This window comes from Perna viridis, chromosome 11, assembly GCF_037379345.1.
Source record: "Perna viridis isolate PV_CMFRI_1.1 ecotype Kerala chromosome 11, ASM3737934v1, whole genome shotgun sequence".
Lineage (NCBI taxonomy): Eukaryota > Metazoa > Mollusca > Bivalvia > Mytilida > Mytilidae > Perna > Perna viridis.
In genome coordinates this window covers 12,506,405-12,526,584 of record NC_142455.1, presented here as the reverse complement: position 1 = coordinate 12,526,584, position 20,180 = coordinate 12,506,405, and the positions used below count along the sequence as shown (strand labels likewise).

The 20,180-nt window shown below is 33.3% G+C and overlaps 1 protein-coding gene across 3 annotated transcripts; it reads left to right on the top strand.

Moving 5' to 3' along the window:
* The first annotated feature begins 14 nt into the window (after positions 1-14).
* Positions 15-18,748, top strand: LOC148603017 (uncharacterized). Of its 3 annotated transcripts, none has more exons than XM_088553650.1 (9): positions 15-108; positions 7,106-7,269; positions 7,906-8,086; positions 10,153-10,312; positions 11,125-11,247; positions 12,454-12,612; positions 13,201-13,368; positions 14,257-14,520; positions 15,981-18,748. In XM_088553650.1, exons 2-9 carry the CDS (start codon positions 7,106-7,108, stop codon positions 16,211-16,213), a joined length of 1,452 nt encoding a protein of 483 aa, XP_088409776.1. In that variant the 5' UTR covers positions 15-108; the 3' UTR covers positions 16,214-18,748. The 3 variants fall into 3 exon arrangements, with proteins under 3 accessions (XP_088409776.1, XP_088409777.1, XP_088409778.1); XM_088553651.1 differs by having other exon boundaries at positions 7,033-7,269; XM_088553652.1 differs by lacking the exon at positions 7,106-7,269.
* Positions 18,749-20,180: the final 1,432 nt, after the last annotated feature.

The window sequence follows — 20,180 nt, the reverse complement described above, 5'->3', positions numbered from 1 at the left end:
ACACGATTTTACGCGTATGAAGACAACTGACATCTTTGTTTACTTCCTGTCAAAAATTTCGGAGCGCCAAAAAGATAATTATTTGAAGAAGATCATCAATATTAAGAGGTTTAGCAACAAAAATTTATATGCACAACGTATTTTCCTTCTCCCCTCAAATTATGATGATGGGTTGTTCGAAGTAGTACTAAAATTGCACGCACTATACATCACGTCTACTGTATGCATGCTCCCACCTTCAGTTTCGATGTTTTTTAAGCGCCGTACGCATTACTCGCAGGCTATTGTGTAGAGTGAAACTAAGAAGATCGAAGGTTCTCAGTGTTCTCAGTCTGCCAAGGTTTTTAAAAAAATTGGGGGTGAATTTCACTCATATGTCTAAATTTGTGGGTGAATTATTTTTAGGTCAATAAAACTCGTCTTAACTTAAGTTTACTAAATACCCGTATTTACATGCTCTTACCTTGGAACTTGATTTGTCGGTGGCCGTGTCGTCGGCTGGTTTCAAGAGAAACCGGTGATTTGCCTTTTCTCGGTACTGGTGGCTGCCATGTTTTTAAAATTTAAGATTTCCACACTGAAGGAGCACCACATGCATGTTATGTTTAAATGAAAAAGCTCAAAACCGGAACTTATTGCCAACGTTTGAAAATACAATACGCCCCAAGGCCTCACGAAAACTTACATGTACTTCAGGTACAGATGAATTTTTAAGTGTGAAAATTACACATACAGTCAAATTTTATGAGTGATTTCAATATATTATGCGTGAAATACGTGGCCTCGGCAGAACACTTGGTCCATATCAATCCCTCGAGAGGAAAAATGTATGCTTGTAAATAGAAAACAGTGTATTGATTTGAATTATCAACAGTACTGTTAAGGAGTAGTTTGTGCCAATTGATTTTTCATCCTCAGCTGTGAAACAAGTTCATGCAAAAAAAATGTTAAAAAAGTTTTTATGATATTTTGCTCTAAAAAATGAGCTATCATACAATGATTTTTATTGAGGAATAAAATATTGGTGAGAATTGCTTTTGTCTTGAAAACGGTGTGTTCAATTCTCTGACCAGTAGAGTAAGTGTGCCATTCATCGGACGCATTTGGACGGTAGCTGGTTTCCAGTCGTCTGATTCCTCATACAGACCTACAGTACGAGGAGCACCAAACACTACATTTTTGGCGGGATTTCATGCTGGTTACACCGGGTTTTACCCATGGATAACGTGTAAAGCTATCGTTTTGGTGGCTGAGTTGGACCAGGCTTTCATCGGACATTTTTGGCAAACATCGGACACCAATTGTGGATTCTATCGGACATTAATTTCCCATTTGGGTAACATCGGACATAAAAAGGATTTTTAAAAAAAAACATACAACATTTATTAACACATTGATTCAGGTAAGAATGTTGATCAAATATTTCCGATGCAGGGTTCGACGTTAACTTTTATATTCACTTGTCCAGTCGGGCAAGTGACATATGTGATTCACTTCCCGAAATATTGAAATACTTGCCCGGAACTTTGTGTCACTATATAGTGTTTAAACCAGAAACCCTTGTTTAATAAGACGTGGATGGCAAGAAACTGTTCAACTATAATGCAGATGACAGTGGTTTAACATAAATTGACCATTCTAAGATTTGATTACAGTGATACATAGAGTTAGACACCATGATCAATCAACATTGTTGAGTATACCCCAGTTACCCCAAAACAGTCAAGTGTCCCCTGCTTGGCCATGCTTACTCCCTCGACACTTGGGGAGAACTGATTAATTGCAAGCCAAATAAATCGAAAAGCCGTCATATTTTTTGCGGGAATAAGGGGTAAAACAAGAAGCAAAGAAATTATAAGTATTCATGTGAGGAGTTTTTATTTCACATCTTAAGTTTAACAAATGGACAACAATAACTATCTTCAATAGAATTTTATTTCTCTTTTTCTCTCATAGTTTCGAAGTTTTCGATACACATTTCTTACAGTTTTCCAAAGTAAGAAATTCCATAAATAAATCGCGATGTTCAATTGGATAACGAAAATAGATGTACAATTGGACGCATCCGATTGGTCGACATTAATATCATACGATCTATTTTTGGCAAAGGGAAAATCAGAAAACTATCCAATGATAATCTAAGTCAGCAAGGTCGGGAAGAACGGCGAACTAAAGATCTACAGAAGTAATTTTCGATGTTTAAGAGCTGCGATGATCAGAAATAATGTAATTTGGGCACATATTTTTTTCACTTGCCCAGTCGGGCAACTGATGTCGTTTTTACTTGCCCAGACCGGCGATTTACTTGCCCCGGGCACTCGGGCAACCGTTAATGTCGAACCCTGCGATGATTTCTGATTGTGGTAGAATATATATAGTCAGAATTATCATATGAATATTAAAAATCCAAGTTAATATTGCTTTATTTCGTGGACTTACAATACATTATTGTAATAAATGATTACTAATGCATTCAAGTACTTATTCATGATATATGTGCATATTATGTGCTTATTATGTTTATATAAAAAATTTATGTGTAAAATTAAAATTAAAATTGGTATTTTATATATATATATATATATATTATTAATATTATTATCTATCAGTCTATATATTAAATCTATTGTCTATTGATTGATTTTAGTCACATACATTGTTCCTTGATCGTTTATTTTGTTTTACCAACAGTTTTTCGTTTTTTGCACTGAACAATGTTCTCTTTTTCCTTTTCTTCTCTTTCCTTTTTCTTTTGTAACTTTCTTTGTTCTCTCATTACCTTTCTTTCCTGTTTTTCGAGTTCTTGTTTCTCCTTTTCCTCTTTTTCTCTCTTTTTATGGTTATAAATTTCATCTGATGTTAACAACCTGTGGCTAGTAATTTGCTTTGATTTCTTGGTCTGTGCTTTGGGCTGTTCAGGTTTTTCAAGTGCAAAAATCTTGTCAAGTTCGCTGTTCCATGACACATTGGAAACGTCGAGCATCTCAGACTCAGTGCTTGTTGACGGTTCAACAACAGGATCAAAGGTAACTAGGCTAGAGGTAGAGGGACATATAGATCTATCAATTTTGCCTTCGGTAATCAATGTAAGTAATGCTTTGGCATCGTCAATGCTGTCGAGATTGAGAGTTCCGTGTTCATCTGCAGTAGCAAGGACTGTAGATTCGATACCACGTATGTCGTTAACAGACTCAAATGACTCGGATACCATAACTCCAGAAATTGATTCTGACACTGATACTGGGTCTGACTCCGAAAGTCCAGAAACTACGGTTTCTGACACCGAAGGTCCTGGGACTGGATCTGCCATCTGTTCAGTGGATGACGCCGGAATACTAGTATCGAATGGAACGGATGGCGCAAAGGCAGAACTTGGTATTTTATTTGGTGCAAACGGATAGACACCACATACTTCAAATCCCTTTGTTATATTTTGTTTGTTTACAGTCTTGTTATAAGCTTGTTTGAACAGCTTGGGCCACTCCCATATGGTTACCAAATTGTTGGGTGACAAACTCATGAAATTTGTGCATGTAGAGTCATACTCGCGTTGAAATGGTCCAAAGACAGTTTTGTCGAGTGGATTGAGGTATTGGGTCGTGTGGGGTATGATATTGTTGGCATGGGCAGCATCAATCAGGCCAAGAGTCTCATGTGAACTATGACTGTCTAGTAAAATTATTTGAGGTCTTTCAGGGCCACAGTGTTTAAGGAAATGATCGGTAAACCATGACACCCCAAGCAAATCCTCTATCCATGCTTTTTTCTGGTAAGTATAAGTGGCACCCGTCGGCCCTTCCTGGACATTATAGGCTCTTAAAGCTTTCTCGGTCAATCCCTTTACTGTTACTAGAGGTGGTATGTCATCACCTGCAGCATTGATGCATGCCAACACATTTACACCATCCCGACAGTTGCCAACTCTCCCTGGAACATTCCATCGACCTATTTCGGCGAGCACTTTTGATGGTTTATGTGTAAGTGACACGTTCGTTTCATCAATGTTCCAAATTCTCTTTGGTTGATTGTGTAAATTGAAGGATGTCAGTGTAACGTTCAGATCGTAGAAATACTTTGTAGTGACTTCAACATTCAGCATCCTTGCACGTACGTTATTTAAAGGAGTTGGTGTCCTGAAGACTATTTTGGGGTGGCGTTTCCGAAAGCCATCAAACCAATCCCGTCCTGGGACTCCATTTTTGAATGGCGTTTTTAGTTGTTTCGAGTCTGCCAATCATGCCATTTTGAAACAGAGTTGAGCCCGCGTAATTCCAAATCCCATTTTCCCAGCTTCTACTATCTTAGTGGTGACTTGATTCTCAACCTCTAATGGGAACACAGGTTTTTTCCCTGGAGTTGCACCGTCTTGAACCCGACCCGATACTCTATCTCCGATTGTAGATCTAGGTACATTATAAGTTGTTGCTGCTTTCCTGATTGACATTCCATTTTTTACGGCAATGACTGCATTCTCCAGCGCTTTGGGGTCATACTGTGACCATTGGTTTTTGCCCTTCTTTGGCATATCCGATCATTCTAAAACGAAAATGGTTTTAAAAATTTTAAGTTATGTACGACACGAACACATACATGAAAGTCTTAATCCAATGGGTATACGTAGATACTAGTATATAGGAGAGTTGTAACATTGTCTAACCCACTATATATATATATATATATATATATATATATATATATATATATATATATATATTTTATTAACTAAAATCTGACCAGTCTTAGAATTAAGGTACCCCAAAACGTAAAAAATGATTTTTCAAAACACATTTGCTTATATAAATTGGATATATCATTCGAATCTTTACACAGTACTGAATCACCATGTAAAATTACTTACTTACTAAAATTATAAATCTACATAGTTGTTTGAGTTTTAATGTTTTAAATTAGTTACTGATATCTTGCATCAATCAATAGCTAAAAACTATTTCACCCGTTATTATTATCGTCAAATTCAAACAAGCGATGAAGTATTTTAGAAATTTAATTCCCGTCCAACGTATCCCGCATCGATAATATAAGGTTAAATGACGATAGGGGTTCATCGGACACTTTTTGTATGGAAAATAAAATATGTTTTCTTGTTTTCAGCATGAAAATAATCAATTATTTTGTTATTTAGAATATAGAAGATGTTAAAAACATGTTGCAATTACTTTCTACGTATAAAACAAGTAGGATGACAACAGATTTACTTACCGATGAAAAACAGATAGCAGACGCTTTTTTTTATCGGTTAGCAGAAATACGACGGATCATGGGAGTCACTCGGAAATCGACCAATGAAAACGGAGCTCTTAAAGAGGTGTTCGGTATGACGAATGGGAATATCGGACATAAAGGAATAAAGCAATCGGAAGGCACGGATATTGTAGTTGAGGGCACAGGAACTTGAGCATCATTTAACGTCGAAATTTGTGTCCGATATAACCTGTATGTCCGATGAATGGCACACTTACTCTACTGGTTAATATGTATATCATGCCGGCAAGAGTATAACTTTCACCGACCAAATTCCCTTCCGCTCCTATGAATCAAGGTCATCCCAAAATTTAAGACAAAAAGTCTTGCATGAGTTATCACATGATTTTCATTGATTACAAGATTAGAGAGAATTCTTTCTGACCATTATACAGATGAGACTTAGTATTAGGATAAAACATAAGGCTTTTTCCTATACGTACTGTAATTCTATATGGTTTTTATTTCTTGTCAATATACTGTAAATGTCTTTATACTGCAATCCTTATCATTTTTTTAAAATCAAGTTTACTCTTTATGCAACATGTTTGTTACATTTCTTCCCTACTAGTTACACTACTATAAACATATAGTTCATGCAAGGTAAGGAATGTAGGCAGAGCTAAAATGTTGTGTAATGTCAAAATAGTGGTACATGTATTTCATCAATAGATATGCAGTCAATGCATTTTAGTTGCTCAAATACAACATTTGCAATATAAATGGCTAATTCAGTTTCATGATACACATAGATTAAACACCCACAAATGAATGTTCAAAATTAATGTCTTGATTTCATATTTCATATTAGCCCATGCTGCAAAAGTGCTATAGAAGGTTTCCCCAGCATTTTGATTTTTAACAGGATTGCCATTGTCCATGGATTTCCCAATTACACAATGAATCACTCTGCACAAGTGCCTGGGCTTCACTTTGTACAAGCCTTTAACCCTTAGCCTTGTAGAATCCAGAAAACAACATAAAAATCTAATTGAATAATTAAATTGTTTGAGCATAATTTTATATACTTAAGATCTAGGAAGTGTAGCAAGGCTTCATAGAAGACTTGTCAATATTCATAACAATACCAATCAGGAATAGAAGGTGAGATCCCGTCTGAACCTGATTGCTTTCAGTTTAAAAGTTGTATTTATCTTTATCAAGTATACATCAAGTTCAAGATCATTGTTATGTTAACATCTAGGATCATCTTCAATAATTTTTTCATTTTTCAATTTCTTTTGTTGACCTAGTAATACCAGGTCTGTGTGACACTGAGTCCATGTTTTATTATCAAGGTGTAAGGAGTATTCTGTTTGTTTTTTTCTGTTTTCTTTTCTGCTACTGATTTTTGATTTGCAACAAATCAACTGCATGTTGAACAACTTAGGGTATTTTTCTAATACATGTAACTAAGGGCATTAAAAGGGCAAGAAATTTTGGTGCAACTTAGCAATCATCATTTACATCAACTTTATTCGAGTTAATTATGATGAGAGATCCCATACTGGGCCTACCAATTTCTGATCTGTATCACATCAATATCCTGTTCCATGACATAAACAATGTGTCTTAGTGAGGAAAGTTGGGTGTGTTTAAGAAGTCGCTCACAAATTCTTGTATGTTTCTAAATGCTTCGAAAATTATAGTAAAATATATCGTTTGGTTGTTTAAAAAGGTCACATATGGTATTATAGAACTCCCTTGCTTTACTTGTGCCCATTCAGTTATTTATATTTTTTATGGAAAAGTTGTATTTTTCTTATTTAGTTGCACCAAGTAAATTTTAGCAAAAATTTCCTAGCTGTAGACAGTGTGTGTATATTTTTTGTTCGAATTCAAGATGGCAGCCATTGCGGCTGGTGCTTCCTGTAGTGGTGATAATAGTTATGACCCATCAACATATTATGACTATGATGAAAAATATGACCCTGATAAGCAATGTTACGTGAAAAATAAGTGTACTCCGCAGAAATCACCCAAAAAAGAGGAAAAGAAATATTTTAAGTTAGTATTTAGAAATTAGTTGGTAAAAAATCCATGTGTTTGATGTTGTTTCAAACCTTTTTTTGTTGTACAAAATGAAGTAATACTAAGTAAAAGTGATAAACAGGTTCTTAAAGATACATACCATGACTGTTCACTGACATGGTGATATACCACTCTGTTAGTGGTAACCCACAATTTTTATTATCCAAATGGATAGTTCACAATTTTTGTGGAAATTTTGTATGGTAGGTTATGCCCTTCAACTAATAAAAAGATTTTATAAGAAATCTTAAGAAATAATAATGGTATTGGGTACCACTCTCAGAGTGGTGTATCACTCTGTTGGTGACCAGTCATGTTATGTCTCTTTCTGTACTGTATGATTAAATAGTTGTTTCACAGAAGTGTTCATCAGAAAAATATTATTATACATGTATGTTATATTTGAACCTTTAGGACCATGCAGTTTGAGCATAACTGTTGTTCAAGTATGTGAGTACGAATCAGTTAAGTATCAGTTCCATCATTTTCTGCTTCCTCAAAAAGAAATCAGAAGAATGCTTAGGCCATAATATTGAGATATTTTAAGATATCTTCTGCTTGAATCATTTGTCTTATTTTTTTTCTTTTTTTAACTTTCATTGAACATTTTAGAATGACTGGTCGAGTGGTAATAGTGACAGGAGCCAACACTGGCATCGGCTTTGCAGCAGCCCAAAATCTGTGCGAAGGAGGAAATGATGTCATTCTTGCATGTAGAAATGAGGAAAAGGGTAAACTGGCTGTTGAGAAAATCCTCAAGAAAAGTCCAAATGCATTAGCTACTTTTATGCAGGTTTGTTGAGTAAAACATCTGACTAGTTTCATGGGTAGTGATGGGCATTTAAGCCATTAACTGTTCCCAAAATATGGATCTAGTCAGACTTGGTGTTTGTATACCAGTAAGCTTAGAGTACATTGTACCATAAGTCTTTGATAGGCCAGGCAAGATTTTCTGTTGACCTAACTCTCCTGCCATGCTATGTCGTGCTTCAAGGAATATGGGAGTCAGGTCATCTGTTCGAAGGAGTTACACTGAAACCTGTCTAAACCATACCCCAGTGCTTTCATTAAGAGCCGGCACCCGGTACTTATACCCAGCTACGGTAGTGTCTGGTACTGGTGGAATAAATAAAAGCAAAAAAAATCATGAGGAAAAATCTAGTAAATAGGTATTTAAGATCGTTTCGTTTGTAGGCTACGAGGATGTCCCCAAAATTATGATCTTTAGTGTTTATTATTGTTCATAAAATTGGTGTCTTCGTCCAGGTCCGTGTCGGAATCTAATCGGTAAAGCGATTATTTTGTGCAGAACAAAAGCTAAGCACTGGTGAAAATTCTACGAAAACATGTCCAAAAAATGTCCTTCGTATTTGGAATTGCCCCATACCCGTCATTTTTCCCAATATTTGTTGTGATTTGTGCAGACAAGTGCAGAAATTTTTAGTGTTGACAATGAGTCAACACGTGTAACAAACCTTTGCAGAGTGTGATTTAAGGGACGAGCATTTGATTCGGCGGGGAGGGGGAGTTATGGTAAAAATGTTCTGGCAACCCTAAGTTTGAAAAGAACATGTCTGAACTTTGCTCACAAGAATAGAAAAAAAAATATTGGATCTGAGATTCAACATTGCTATAGATAATAATGAAAATAAATACATTGTAATGTTTAAAAAATTCTGTCTGTCTAAAAGTCAACCAGACTGAAACTGCCAGTCTTGTTCTTTTACAGAAGCGAAGAATTTCTTACCAGACTATGATTTTTAGACCAACATTTCACAATGTGACACATACAATTGCACTAACATGTCACAGTAATAATTAGGCAATAAACAACAACAAAGTTTTTTTTATGAAAATTATTTAATCTGCACTAGGAACTACCACATATTATGGAATTTCATTTAATAAATATTTGTTAGTGTTCAAATTTTGTAACAAGTAAATGAAAGCCTAAGAACAAAATATGACATTTATCAAAATTTCATATAAAATGGCATAGTATTAAACAGTCAACAAAGTTTATCAGCATTAGTCTAGAAATGGATCTGGTGGGAATCATTGGGAGCTCCTGGTTTTCAGGGTTTTGAGACTAAATCAGTTATAATTCATCATATATCTTGATTTCAAATTTATATATTTTAAACAAAACTGAAGCAAATATTGCAGACTTAATCCCATCTTTCCAAGTCAAAATTTAAATCTCAAAATGGCTAACACCCCCCCCCCCCCCACCAAGTGTTGCCCTGGACCCACTGGTGGGCCTTAAGCAGCCCCAGACCCCTTGCCGAATTTATTTGGTACCTCCTACTTTCTGTAAAGAATCTCCTGCCCAAAAAATTAATGAAACCCCTTATACCCCTTTTAGACTATAAAATTTGTTCATTTTAGACAGATGTTTGGTTTATCAAGGTGTATGATACATTTGATTTGATACTAAGGGACTATAAAATTAATCTGTTTTAGACAGGTTTTTCACTTAGAAAGGGTTGGGTTTAAATAGGTTTTCTAATTAGAAAGGATTGGATGTAGACAGGTTTTCTGATTAGAAAGGGTTGATTTAAAACTTTGAAAATACAGTAATGTTTACATTAAAGGGTTCTCCATATTTCCTACTGTTTTTGACTGCTAATGACGTGCTACAGATTGTGAATATCTTTATAGTAGGCATGTTTTATGTAAAAAATTACGAAGTTTTGGATTTTATGTAAAATTTTTATAAAATGCAGCCATACATTTGTTATTATAGATAGTTTTCATGTAGCATAAATTAGTCTGAAAATAGCAGTTATTTTATGATACAGGAACATACAAGAGTGCTTACCAGTACATGAATGTTAACTAAAATTATTTCCCTTTTAGCTTGACTTGGCGGACTTGGCTTCCATTAGAAAATTTGTGGAAGATTTCCAAGAGACAGGAAAGAAACTTAATGTTTTAATCAATAATGCAGGAGTTGCTCCAGTGCAAAAACAGTACACAAAGGACAACTTTGACATGTGCATGGGAACCAACCATCTTGGTTTGTAATACAATATATATAAGATAAAAAAAATATGAAAAAAAATTAGTTGAAACTTTTTAGTTTGTCTAGATCAAAAGTAGAATAGACAGTTATAAAATCAGCCCTGATTTTTTGCTGAATTTCACATAGTGAAAATCTGGTTATAGTATGGTGAATGTTGGACGGTCTGGCAGGTGGTCAGGGAAATGTTTTTATAACATTTTTCTCTGCAACTAATAATTTCAACCTCTTGGAAAGCTATAATAGATAGTATGGAACTTTCAATTGATGAAATGACTCTTATAATAAGTCCTACCAAAGTCTTCATATGTTTAGAACCACCATGTTAAACATATGAAAAACATGTTTCTGACTTACAAAAGTTCATGAAAAATAATTAAGTAAAAGGTATATGATATTTATATGATTTCAGAAGAATTTCACATATGAAAAGAGGATGTCTTTCATGTGATTTTTGTAAACATATGATTACAAGTGTTTTTAAAGGCACAAAAACAGTTTACCACACTGGTCCTAAACATATGTTTTTATATGTTTTTAAACATGAAAACATAGGTGCAATTTTCCATTTTTTAGTATGAGCTTTTACACTTACTGCTTTTGGGCAACTTAATATTTTATAAGTTTCTTACCCAGGTACATGTAAATATAGCATAATTTATCATATTTTATAAACATACTCATGTACACAATTGCATAATTTTTTTGTCAAATAAGGTATTGTTATTGAATCATATATGTTTGTATTGTTATTGTGTCCTTAGCAAGCCATTGATTTGAATCTAATCAACTTTGTACTTACATTTCAGGTCCATTCCTTCTGACCCATTTGTTGCTGGATGACCTTAAGAAGACTGCCAGTGATGGAGGTGAAGCTAGGATTGTTAATGTGTCATCTTCAGTACATGATCCTCAGAAGATTGGAAGAAAAGGTTTATTAAAGCCCATCTTGGATTACTTTTCCATGTGTCTATAACAGATGTTTTTTTAAAGGGAATAGACTAAATTTTTTTAGCCTTTTTTTTTTTTTTTTTAAAAACCTGTTTTTCTCCATAAATCGCAGAAATCGTTCATTAATCATTGATGCTTTCAAATTATAGTACAGTCATTCTGCTACATAAGGTGTTGTACCCAGACCTGATTGTCTTCCTTTTTTTCACGCCAAAATTTTACTATAATGTTTTTTCTTGTTTACTATTTTTACTACATATTTACTTCTGGTTTTGCCACTTTGTTGATCTATGTAAAATTTTGTCTGTGCACATTATTTTAGGTAATCTTAAAGGTGTTGAATTTTACATTTTTTTTTTATGAAAAAGGGTATCAAATTTTAATGCCTCTTTGAAACCTTTTGCAGTGTTTGCACTTTTTTGTGCTTAAAAAATTATCACCAACACTACGATTAAGATTAAACTTTTTATTTATCCAATCATGGTCCGTCTGGGGCATTTACATTTAACATTATTATCCATCAGATGACTTAATACACTTAAGACATCAGACAAAAAATCAACATAGAGACATAACATGTTATATGGTATTCGTGTATCACAATAGATGTATCTTTTGTATTTTTGTAGTCCAGCCTAGATGAGATGTCTTACAATTGAGAAATTTAGGCATTTTAAGTTTAGAGAACAAAGTTGAATTTTTTTTCAACATTAAATTTGTCTAGTGACAAGGGGCAGAATTGTAGTAGCTTAAATTGTTTTTTTTTTTTTTTTTCTTGTTCAATCAAAATACTCTTTTGAGTGTAATGTTGGTCTACAATATGAACCTAGGGGTGGTGCTCATGGATATGCATGATTCATTAATCATGAATCATTGCATTCCTCCTCATGTCCTGTCCTGTGTCGAGGGAAACGAGGAGGTGGAAGATTACGTTGTTAGTCCTTGTCTGAATTACACTGCAATTATCTCTACTTCTATTGAATGGATTGTTTTTAAATTAGGTGTGTGGTTTTATGTAGTTGGGGTATAGGTTGTATGTGATTTTTGTACGTGGGTGATATCAATGTTCTGTTTTGTGGAAATTTCATTTGGTTTGAGTTACGTGTAGCATGATAACACCTGCAACTTCATGTTAAGCTGTGTATTATATTTTGCAGTTTTTGCATATTGCATGTGTATTATTTCAGCCAAACCAATCACTACTGAAGACTTTTTCTTGGATAAGGAAGGTGCCTACACTTTACAGCAGGCTTACAAGAACTCTAAGCTCTGTAATGTATTGACTACACTCACCTTGGCCAAACAACTAGATGGAACTGGTGTTACCTGTAACTGTGTCTGTCCAGGTAAACAGTCATAAAAGAAATCAGTTTTTGTTTAAAAGAGTAATCAAGGGAACCAAGATTATAGCTTTTATGTCACAACTTTCCCTAGAAAAACTTGTTGTGTTACTATTGGCCTTACCAGTTTAATAGCCCTATGTTAATTGCTCAAGGTTCTTAGCTTCTCCCTCATGTCTGTTCAAAGGTGCCTCATTACCCATTTTCTTTGCCATATTAATAAAAGAAAATAAGAAGAAAAATCCCCCTTCATATTTTTTTCTGTCTATGAACAAACTTAAAGACACCCTCAACATTTTCGGGTTTTTGATCCTTTAGGATAAAAACAATACACAGAATATAGTCCATACATAATGCCTTTTATATCAATCTATTTCAAAATTAGTAAATTTGTAACTTTTTACAGAAATGAACCAATAAAAAATATGCCTGAATGTTTATTTTATTGAGTAATGACAAACAAAATGAAATTACACGGTGAAAGTGGTGATTTTTTTTTTTAAGACCATTTTTTTTTTACTCACTGCCTTGTTTGTACAGAGACTGGCACGTGAAAAAGTTACACATAAATCTCATGATGTTGTTTTTTTGTAGGCTTTGTTAAGGATTCTGAGTTGATGAGAGATGTTGGAACTGTGAGAAAGTTTTTTCACAAATGGATTATCAGTACTTTAGTAAGGTTCAAGAGACCAGAAATGTACCATTCACTTGAAGAGGGAGGCAGAACTCTTGTAGAATTGGCTGTGAATGAGGAATTTAAAGGTAATTGCTAGACAAATTATCTCTCTCCATGGAACTCGCTATGGAAATAAACATGTGTATGTATTAATGATCCTGTTCTTATTTATGGCAGTCCATTCATTACATGCTTCAAGATTTGAATGGGAGCCCTATAGTGTTCAGATTTTCCTTCACAAACTTGTGTCTTTTATTTACTATTACTAAATACCTTTTGGAGTTCAGTGTCAAAACTAGGCATCATTATTCACAACAGAAGGGTCTGAAACAAATTTCAGCTGGAAACGTCGAAAACTTGATAATTGACTTGAAAGTGACACCAACATTGCACAGCCAGACTGCTGTCTTTTACCTCAAACTTTCTTTATCATTCTTCATCATTCCTTGTATTTTCATTTTATATATTTTGGGATTGTCTTATAGGCAGTTCAAATTGTACTCCAATGTATATGGTAATAGATTGCTAAGCAGAGTATAATTGAGAAAAAATTCGTGGAGGGGGTGGATTTGTACTCATTTTGATATGGGTATGGCATTTATATTCTCATTTAACACCAAGGGATAGCATGGTGTTAAATGAGAATATAAATGCCAAACCCATGTTAAAATGAGTACGAACCAACCCTGGAAGGAATTATTTCTTTTCTAATATGACAAATAAAGAAATAAACCACATATCCAAGTAAACCATCTATTGAATAAGTATCAGTATCAGTATAGTACTAGATAACCTCTCAGCTGTTAAATCATCGTGTTAATGTTTTTAAATGAGTGTTTTGTCTCAAAGTGACAGCGAAAGAAAAGTGACAGTTCGCAGGTGCTAAAGGTAGGGTTGTACCGACATATACTGTTTGATGATATGAAGACGTCATATTAGAATTTCAAGTAATTAATACATCATATTTGTTTTAGAAACTACTGGAAAATACTTCAGCTCTTTCCAAATAACTGAACCTGCTGATGAAGCCAAAGATGAAGAATTACAGAAGAGTGTGTATGAGCTCAGTGCCCGCTACTGCCATCTGGAGGGATATGAACCCCTTGATGCACCACCTCCTCCTGCACCTATTGAGAGGACCAAAAGCAAGAGGAAGTCAAAGAAATCAAAAGCTGCAGAAGAAACACAGATTGAGGAAAAAACAGAGGAAAAGAAGGAAGAAGGTGGAGAAGAGAAAGGTTTGTAATCATGTGGAAAAGGAGAAAAACTCAAATATTATTATATGTATTTGTTAGGTACATATTTAGGTTTTTCTTTAGTACTTAGATTCAGACCTGATTATCTTCTACTTATTCAAATCAAGGTTTTACCGTTTTGGTTCTTTTACTGTGTATTTCTGTCTGATTTTGCCAATTTCTGCTTTGTTGGTTGACCTTGGAAAGTCAGATCTGTAAAATATAACTCCCTGTTGATGGTCTATTTTTAATAGACAATTTCTGATTAAATCAAGAACAGTATATTTTTCAGAGTATAAATGCTTGATATTGCAGAAAATTTAAATACATAAACATGACCAAAATTGTGTGAACAACATTTCTGATGAATAATCAAAACTGGTCATATTAGAGAGGTGGCCTCTTTAGAAAAGTTAGGCCAATTTCAGCATATCATTGAATATGTTTATTTCTTCTGTTACATGTACATTTTTATGTATATGTATTGCATTTTTTTTAAAGCAAAGTGGCAATTAACTATTGAATAAAGTTTGTTTATTTATGGTAATTTTTCACACTAAAATTGGATTTTTGTTTCAGCAAGTTGTCACTTCAGACATTTGTTTTATATACCTTTGATCTTTCAAACACTTTGTTTTCCTGACCTGAGCTGAAGAAGTAAAATTACTTTATTACATTGATTTGGAAGTCGGGGGTAAACTGCAAGACAAAAGTTCTCAGTTACTGGAAAATCATTATTAAATCGAGCACTTCTGAATTATCGATCCTTTCATGTGCAAATTGGTGCCAACTTACGGTATTTCCTAACACATTCGCACATGGCGTTAACTAAAATCAATTAAAGTTGTAATCTAAATGGTTTAATGCAAACAGATTAAAAAGGTAACAACTCATGTTTGTAATTTGAAGTAGATGTTCATGTTTTTATCATTAATTACCAATAGTAATTATGATTGATACATCAGACTTAATTTCACACTTTGTTGTTCATGCTTGACATGTCACAATTTTGTACACCTGATCTAAGAGCATCAAGAGTAATTTACACTCAGTTTAATTACTTTATTGAATATATACATGGGAAAAACGCTCAACGTGATCTCCGCTGACACCTACAGTTTATATACCGACGATGAAAATGACCAGATATGTGAGGCTAGACATATGTTTTTCATTCAAAGTTGTGGCCGGTTGTCTTGTTAGAGGGAGGGCCATTTATGAGGGGTCAATTTGCATTATAATTGTTAATGCAATTGAAATGAAGTTGCGTAAGACAGGTGGCCATTGGTCAGGAGCCATATCGGAGAGGGACTACTGAAAAATAAGAAGGTTAAAACCTACATACCCCCACACTTCCTTTTTGGGGGGTTTCCTAATGTTAGATATGTCACAGCTATCCCTTCAAGTACTAGAAATCATATTAAATTGCTATAAGTAAAGACATTTTGTTTATTTATTGGCAGATGCTTTGAATACATCAGATGGTATTCAATTTGCTGATGCTGATACTTCAAAAATAGAGGAAGAAAAGGAAAAGGAACCGGAGGAAAAACCAGAAGAGAAAACTGAGGAAACAGAAGACAAACCAGATGAAACTGGAGATAATAAACCAAAAGAATTGGAACCTGAAGATAAAGAGATAAAGAAAGATGATGCTGTAGTCATAGAAACACAGGCTGAAGTTACTGCCCAATAGGTGGAACTAATGATGTTATTGACATTGTTGTAGGTGTGGCTTGTTGCTAAAGGAAGGACTCAGTAACAATTTCTTTAAAGCTGATAATGCAATGTTAAACTTTGTGCTATGCCTTAGAGGTGTTTTGTGTAGAACATTTTAATCTTAATGCTTTTAAAGTAAGTGTCTAATGACGGCATAATTTTAGATTTTTAGATAAGCCATAAAATGTCAATTATTCGTTAGCCTTAAAAGGTTTATTTTCAGAGATTGTTTTTTTAGTCAGCTAATAAGATGTGTTCCTAGTCGATCAGTATTTTAGGTAGGAAACTAGTAAAAAAAATTTTTGTTTTTAGATATCTTTTAGAACTTATTATCAAAGATAATTTGAGTTTGTGCCTTTTTGTATGAACAAAGATTAATTTTTATACTTTGGAAATTTCCAAGTTTTTCAGCTAATCATTTATATCCATTACATCTCATTGTCATCTCTAACAAAAGATGCTTCTACTTAATTTTTATTTTCCTTTTATACATTTTCTATAATTCCAAAAATTTTGACATTGTTTTATGGACTTCACAATAACATTGTTTATACCATAATCACTCTTAATTGAAGCAGAAAATCAACATGTTATTTTTTGTTGTTCTATTTTTAATTGGTTTACAGGGTGTCTTTCATTTATATAAACATTTACACATTGCATCTTAAATTTTCAATACATCTAAGAATCATCCATGTTTTTGGGAACAATTGATGTTTCCACAAATATATAATTTTCATCAAGCACAGCTTTATAAGATAATATATGGCTGAGAGATTTGATGTACACATATATGAAAGCGTCATGTTCTTTGCCAGCGTTTTTTCAAGGGGATTCCAATTTTTTTATGCATTTTCATAGGATATTTAGCTAGCATGTATTTCATATAAAGGGCATTTTTTTTTCATTTCATATTCATAATCATTTTATCCCGTTTGTTGTATACATATTTTCCACCATTCATTTATCATTCATTGTCCATCTTTCATTTTGATGTTATAAGCTGTGAAGGTACTTATTTTCAAGGGTATTGATTTTCATGGTTTACCATATATTTGCTTGCTCATGGAATGTTAAAGTTGTGGAATGGAGTATAGCTTATATTTTCAGTGCAAGTTTTACATTTGGTTGAGCATTAAAAGTTTGTGGTTTGACCAAAACTAAACCATGAAAATTGATATCCCACAATCAATAGTTCTTCATATTCATATTTTGCAGCATTTTTTTCTTTTATTTTACGGTGCAATTTATTTTATTTGTAACTTTTACGCATAATTTTATAAGGTGCTATTGCAGTCATATTTTACAAATCAATCATAATATTTTTTGTAAATTTAGTAATCTCAGTTTATTTGTCATTGGCTTGTTTTAAATTCATTACATCATGTTCTTGCCAGAATAATTTTGTATTTTACTTGGTTGAATTTCCACAAAATGTTGACCTGTCATGTTTACTTATCTCATCAATTTATTAGTGCAATGTTTAGATGAATTGTGTATCATCTAGTTTTTGTTTTGACTTTTACTTTTTAAATTGAATTTCAATTAACTGGTTGTAGCTTTGAAAAGAATAGTGACAAGATCACATTATTGTCTATAAATATGTGAATTAAAAGGTTGTAGGTTTAGAAGTGATTTAAAAATACGTGTTAAAAAACCCCAAATAATCTGCTTAATATAATTCCAAGTTTGTAGCAATAAAACCAGTTTAAATAATAAACACAACAACTCATGAGTATTACACTGTAGAATAAGTCAGTGCTTTATTATTTTTAGTTCAAGCCAGTATTTATACATGTCAGCATTGTTTTTGCTTGTAAAAGCTTGTATTTAATGTATGTACATGTATCTATAAAGAAAAAACATGTATTGCCTCCATGCCATGTGTTGGTTTAGTCTTTGTAACTATGTAGTGATAATATATTTTAATGTAATCTAATTATGGCAATTAATTGGTGGAAGAAATATGAGGAGAAGAAATATACCAACTTACTGTAAATGAAGGTTAAGGTCTGTTTTTTGTCTGTTAAAAAATGAGAAGTTTACTATTTGAAAGTAACTGGTACTAGTGGGATGTTTAATTGAATTTCTAACTGTAAAAAAAACTATTTTGAGTTGTAATGGGTGGTGTATTCTTTAAAATTTTAACCACTTTAGTGTCTGATGAAGAGGTATTTGCCATTGTTGCTTGTGGAATATTTTGAATTATTGCTTCTTTAGGGCTTCTAAAGGAGGAAAAATACTAGAAGAAAACCTTTGACATCTCTATTTTTCTGTTTAATGTTTTAGTAGTTAAAATTAATTAGAACCTTTAGAAGCAAAGACCTTGGGAAAAACTAAATGAAATAAAAATATCTGATGTCAGAAGTGACTGCCTATTTGTAATTTACATCCTAAAATATTACTGCAAAATATTAGAAGTTACTTAAATAACCCATGACAAGGTAGTATGGTGTAAGGGTTGCATTTGTGCTCTGATCGATGAAACCATTAAAAGATTTGAAAAATAAAATTGTTGTGATCTTTTTTTATTGCCTGCTTAATAGTGTGAAGATTTGTGCATGTTACATAGTAGAAAAATGACATAGAAATATCATAATACAGTAATAAATAAAGTATTGATGATTTAATTTCTTCCTTTAGTATGAGAATTGAGAATTTTTTTATGTCCCCACAGCAGCTAAAATGTTTTGGGCGTATTGTTTAACTCAAGTCCCACAAGTTTTTGCATGATACTCGAATATGTATGCACAAACAAAATTGAAACTTTGTGAAAATGTACAAAAAGGTTGGTGTTTTTCAGTTTTTATATGCCTGTTGAAGACGGGACATATTATGGTATATGGTGTCTGTCGTCAACATTTCGGACCATAACTAAAAACACTTTCACCAACTTATATGAAACTTAGGTGAATTGTTCATATCTATTGAAGTAAGCTTCCTTATAATTTTTATAAATTTCAGATTTATCATTTCTGCGCTATGAATTTTTATACGTAAAAAAGGGGGATTTTCAAGGTTTTGCACAATAACTTAAAAACACTTTCACTAACTTTTATTAAACTTTGGTGAAATGTTCATATCTTTTGAAGTAAGCTCCCTTTCCAATTATATCAATTTTGAATTTTACTGTGTTACGAAGTTTTACTCTTTAAAAAAGGGCAGAATAGGCCAAGCAAATTTATTTGTTGAAAAATCATTGAAAACGGACGATTTCTTATGATAGTGCCAAATTTTTCGTGCATTTTGTTTTTTTTTGGGGGAGAGGATATTTGACAAGGCTCACAGCATTTCTAGTTGATCATGTAACTTCATTAAAAGCATAGGGACAAGTTAAAATGGCAACGGGCGTATCATGTGCAGCTCTTTATTGCACTATTAACTCAAAAATGTTATCACCAGTTATAATGAGAGTTTGGAAAAGTGTATAGTTCTATAATGGGAAGCTCCCTTTAATTTTTTTTTATAAAATTCCACTTTACACTTGGATTTTGTGCAATAACTGGAGTATTAGCATATTGATCTTAATAAAATTTTATAATCGGTTAAAAACCACAAAAGGAAGGTTGGTATTGATTTTGGGGGTTATGGCCCATCCATTTTAGAATAAGGGGCTAAAAACAAGCATTTAACTGAATAAATCCGATATCTGTATAGGAATGTCTATGATATTGTTCCACAGTATTTATACCGAAATAGTCAGTCCTGTCTTGCCTGCTTTTCCCAATCAGATTTCAGATACCTCTCATATTTTTTGAGGAACCCGATTAAATTTTTTAAAAATCTAATAAAATGTTGATTTTCTGGGGTGTGGCCCCTTAAAACTCAAAAACTGCAGGAGATATCTGATCGAAAAAAGCAGGCAGGAATTTTCATAAGGAATCCAACAGAAATAAAACATTTCAAAATCAGACTGCAAATAAAAAAGCAAATTTTTTGGGATG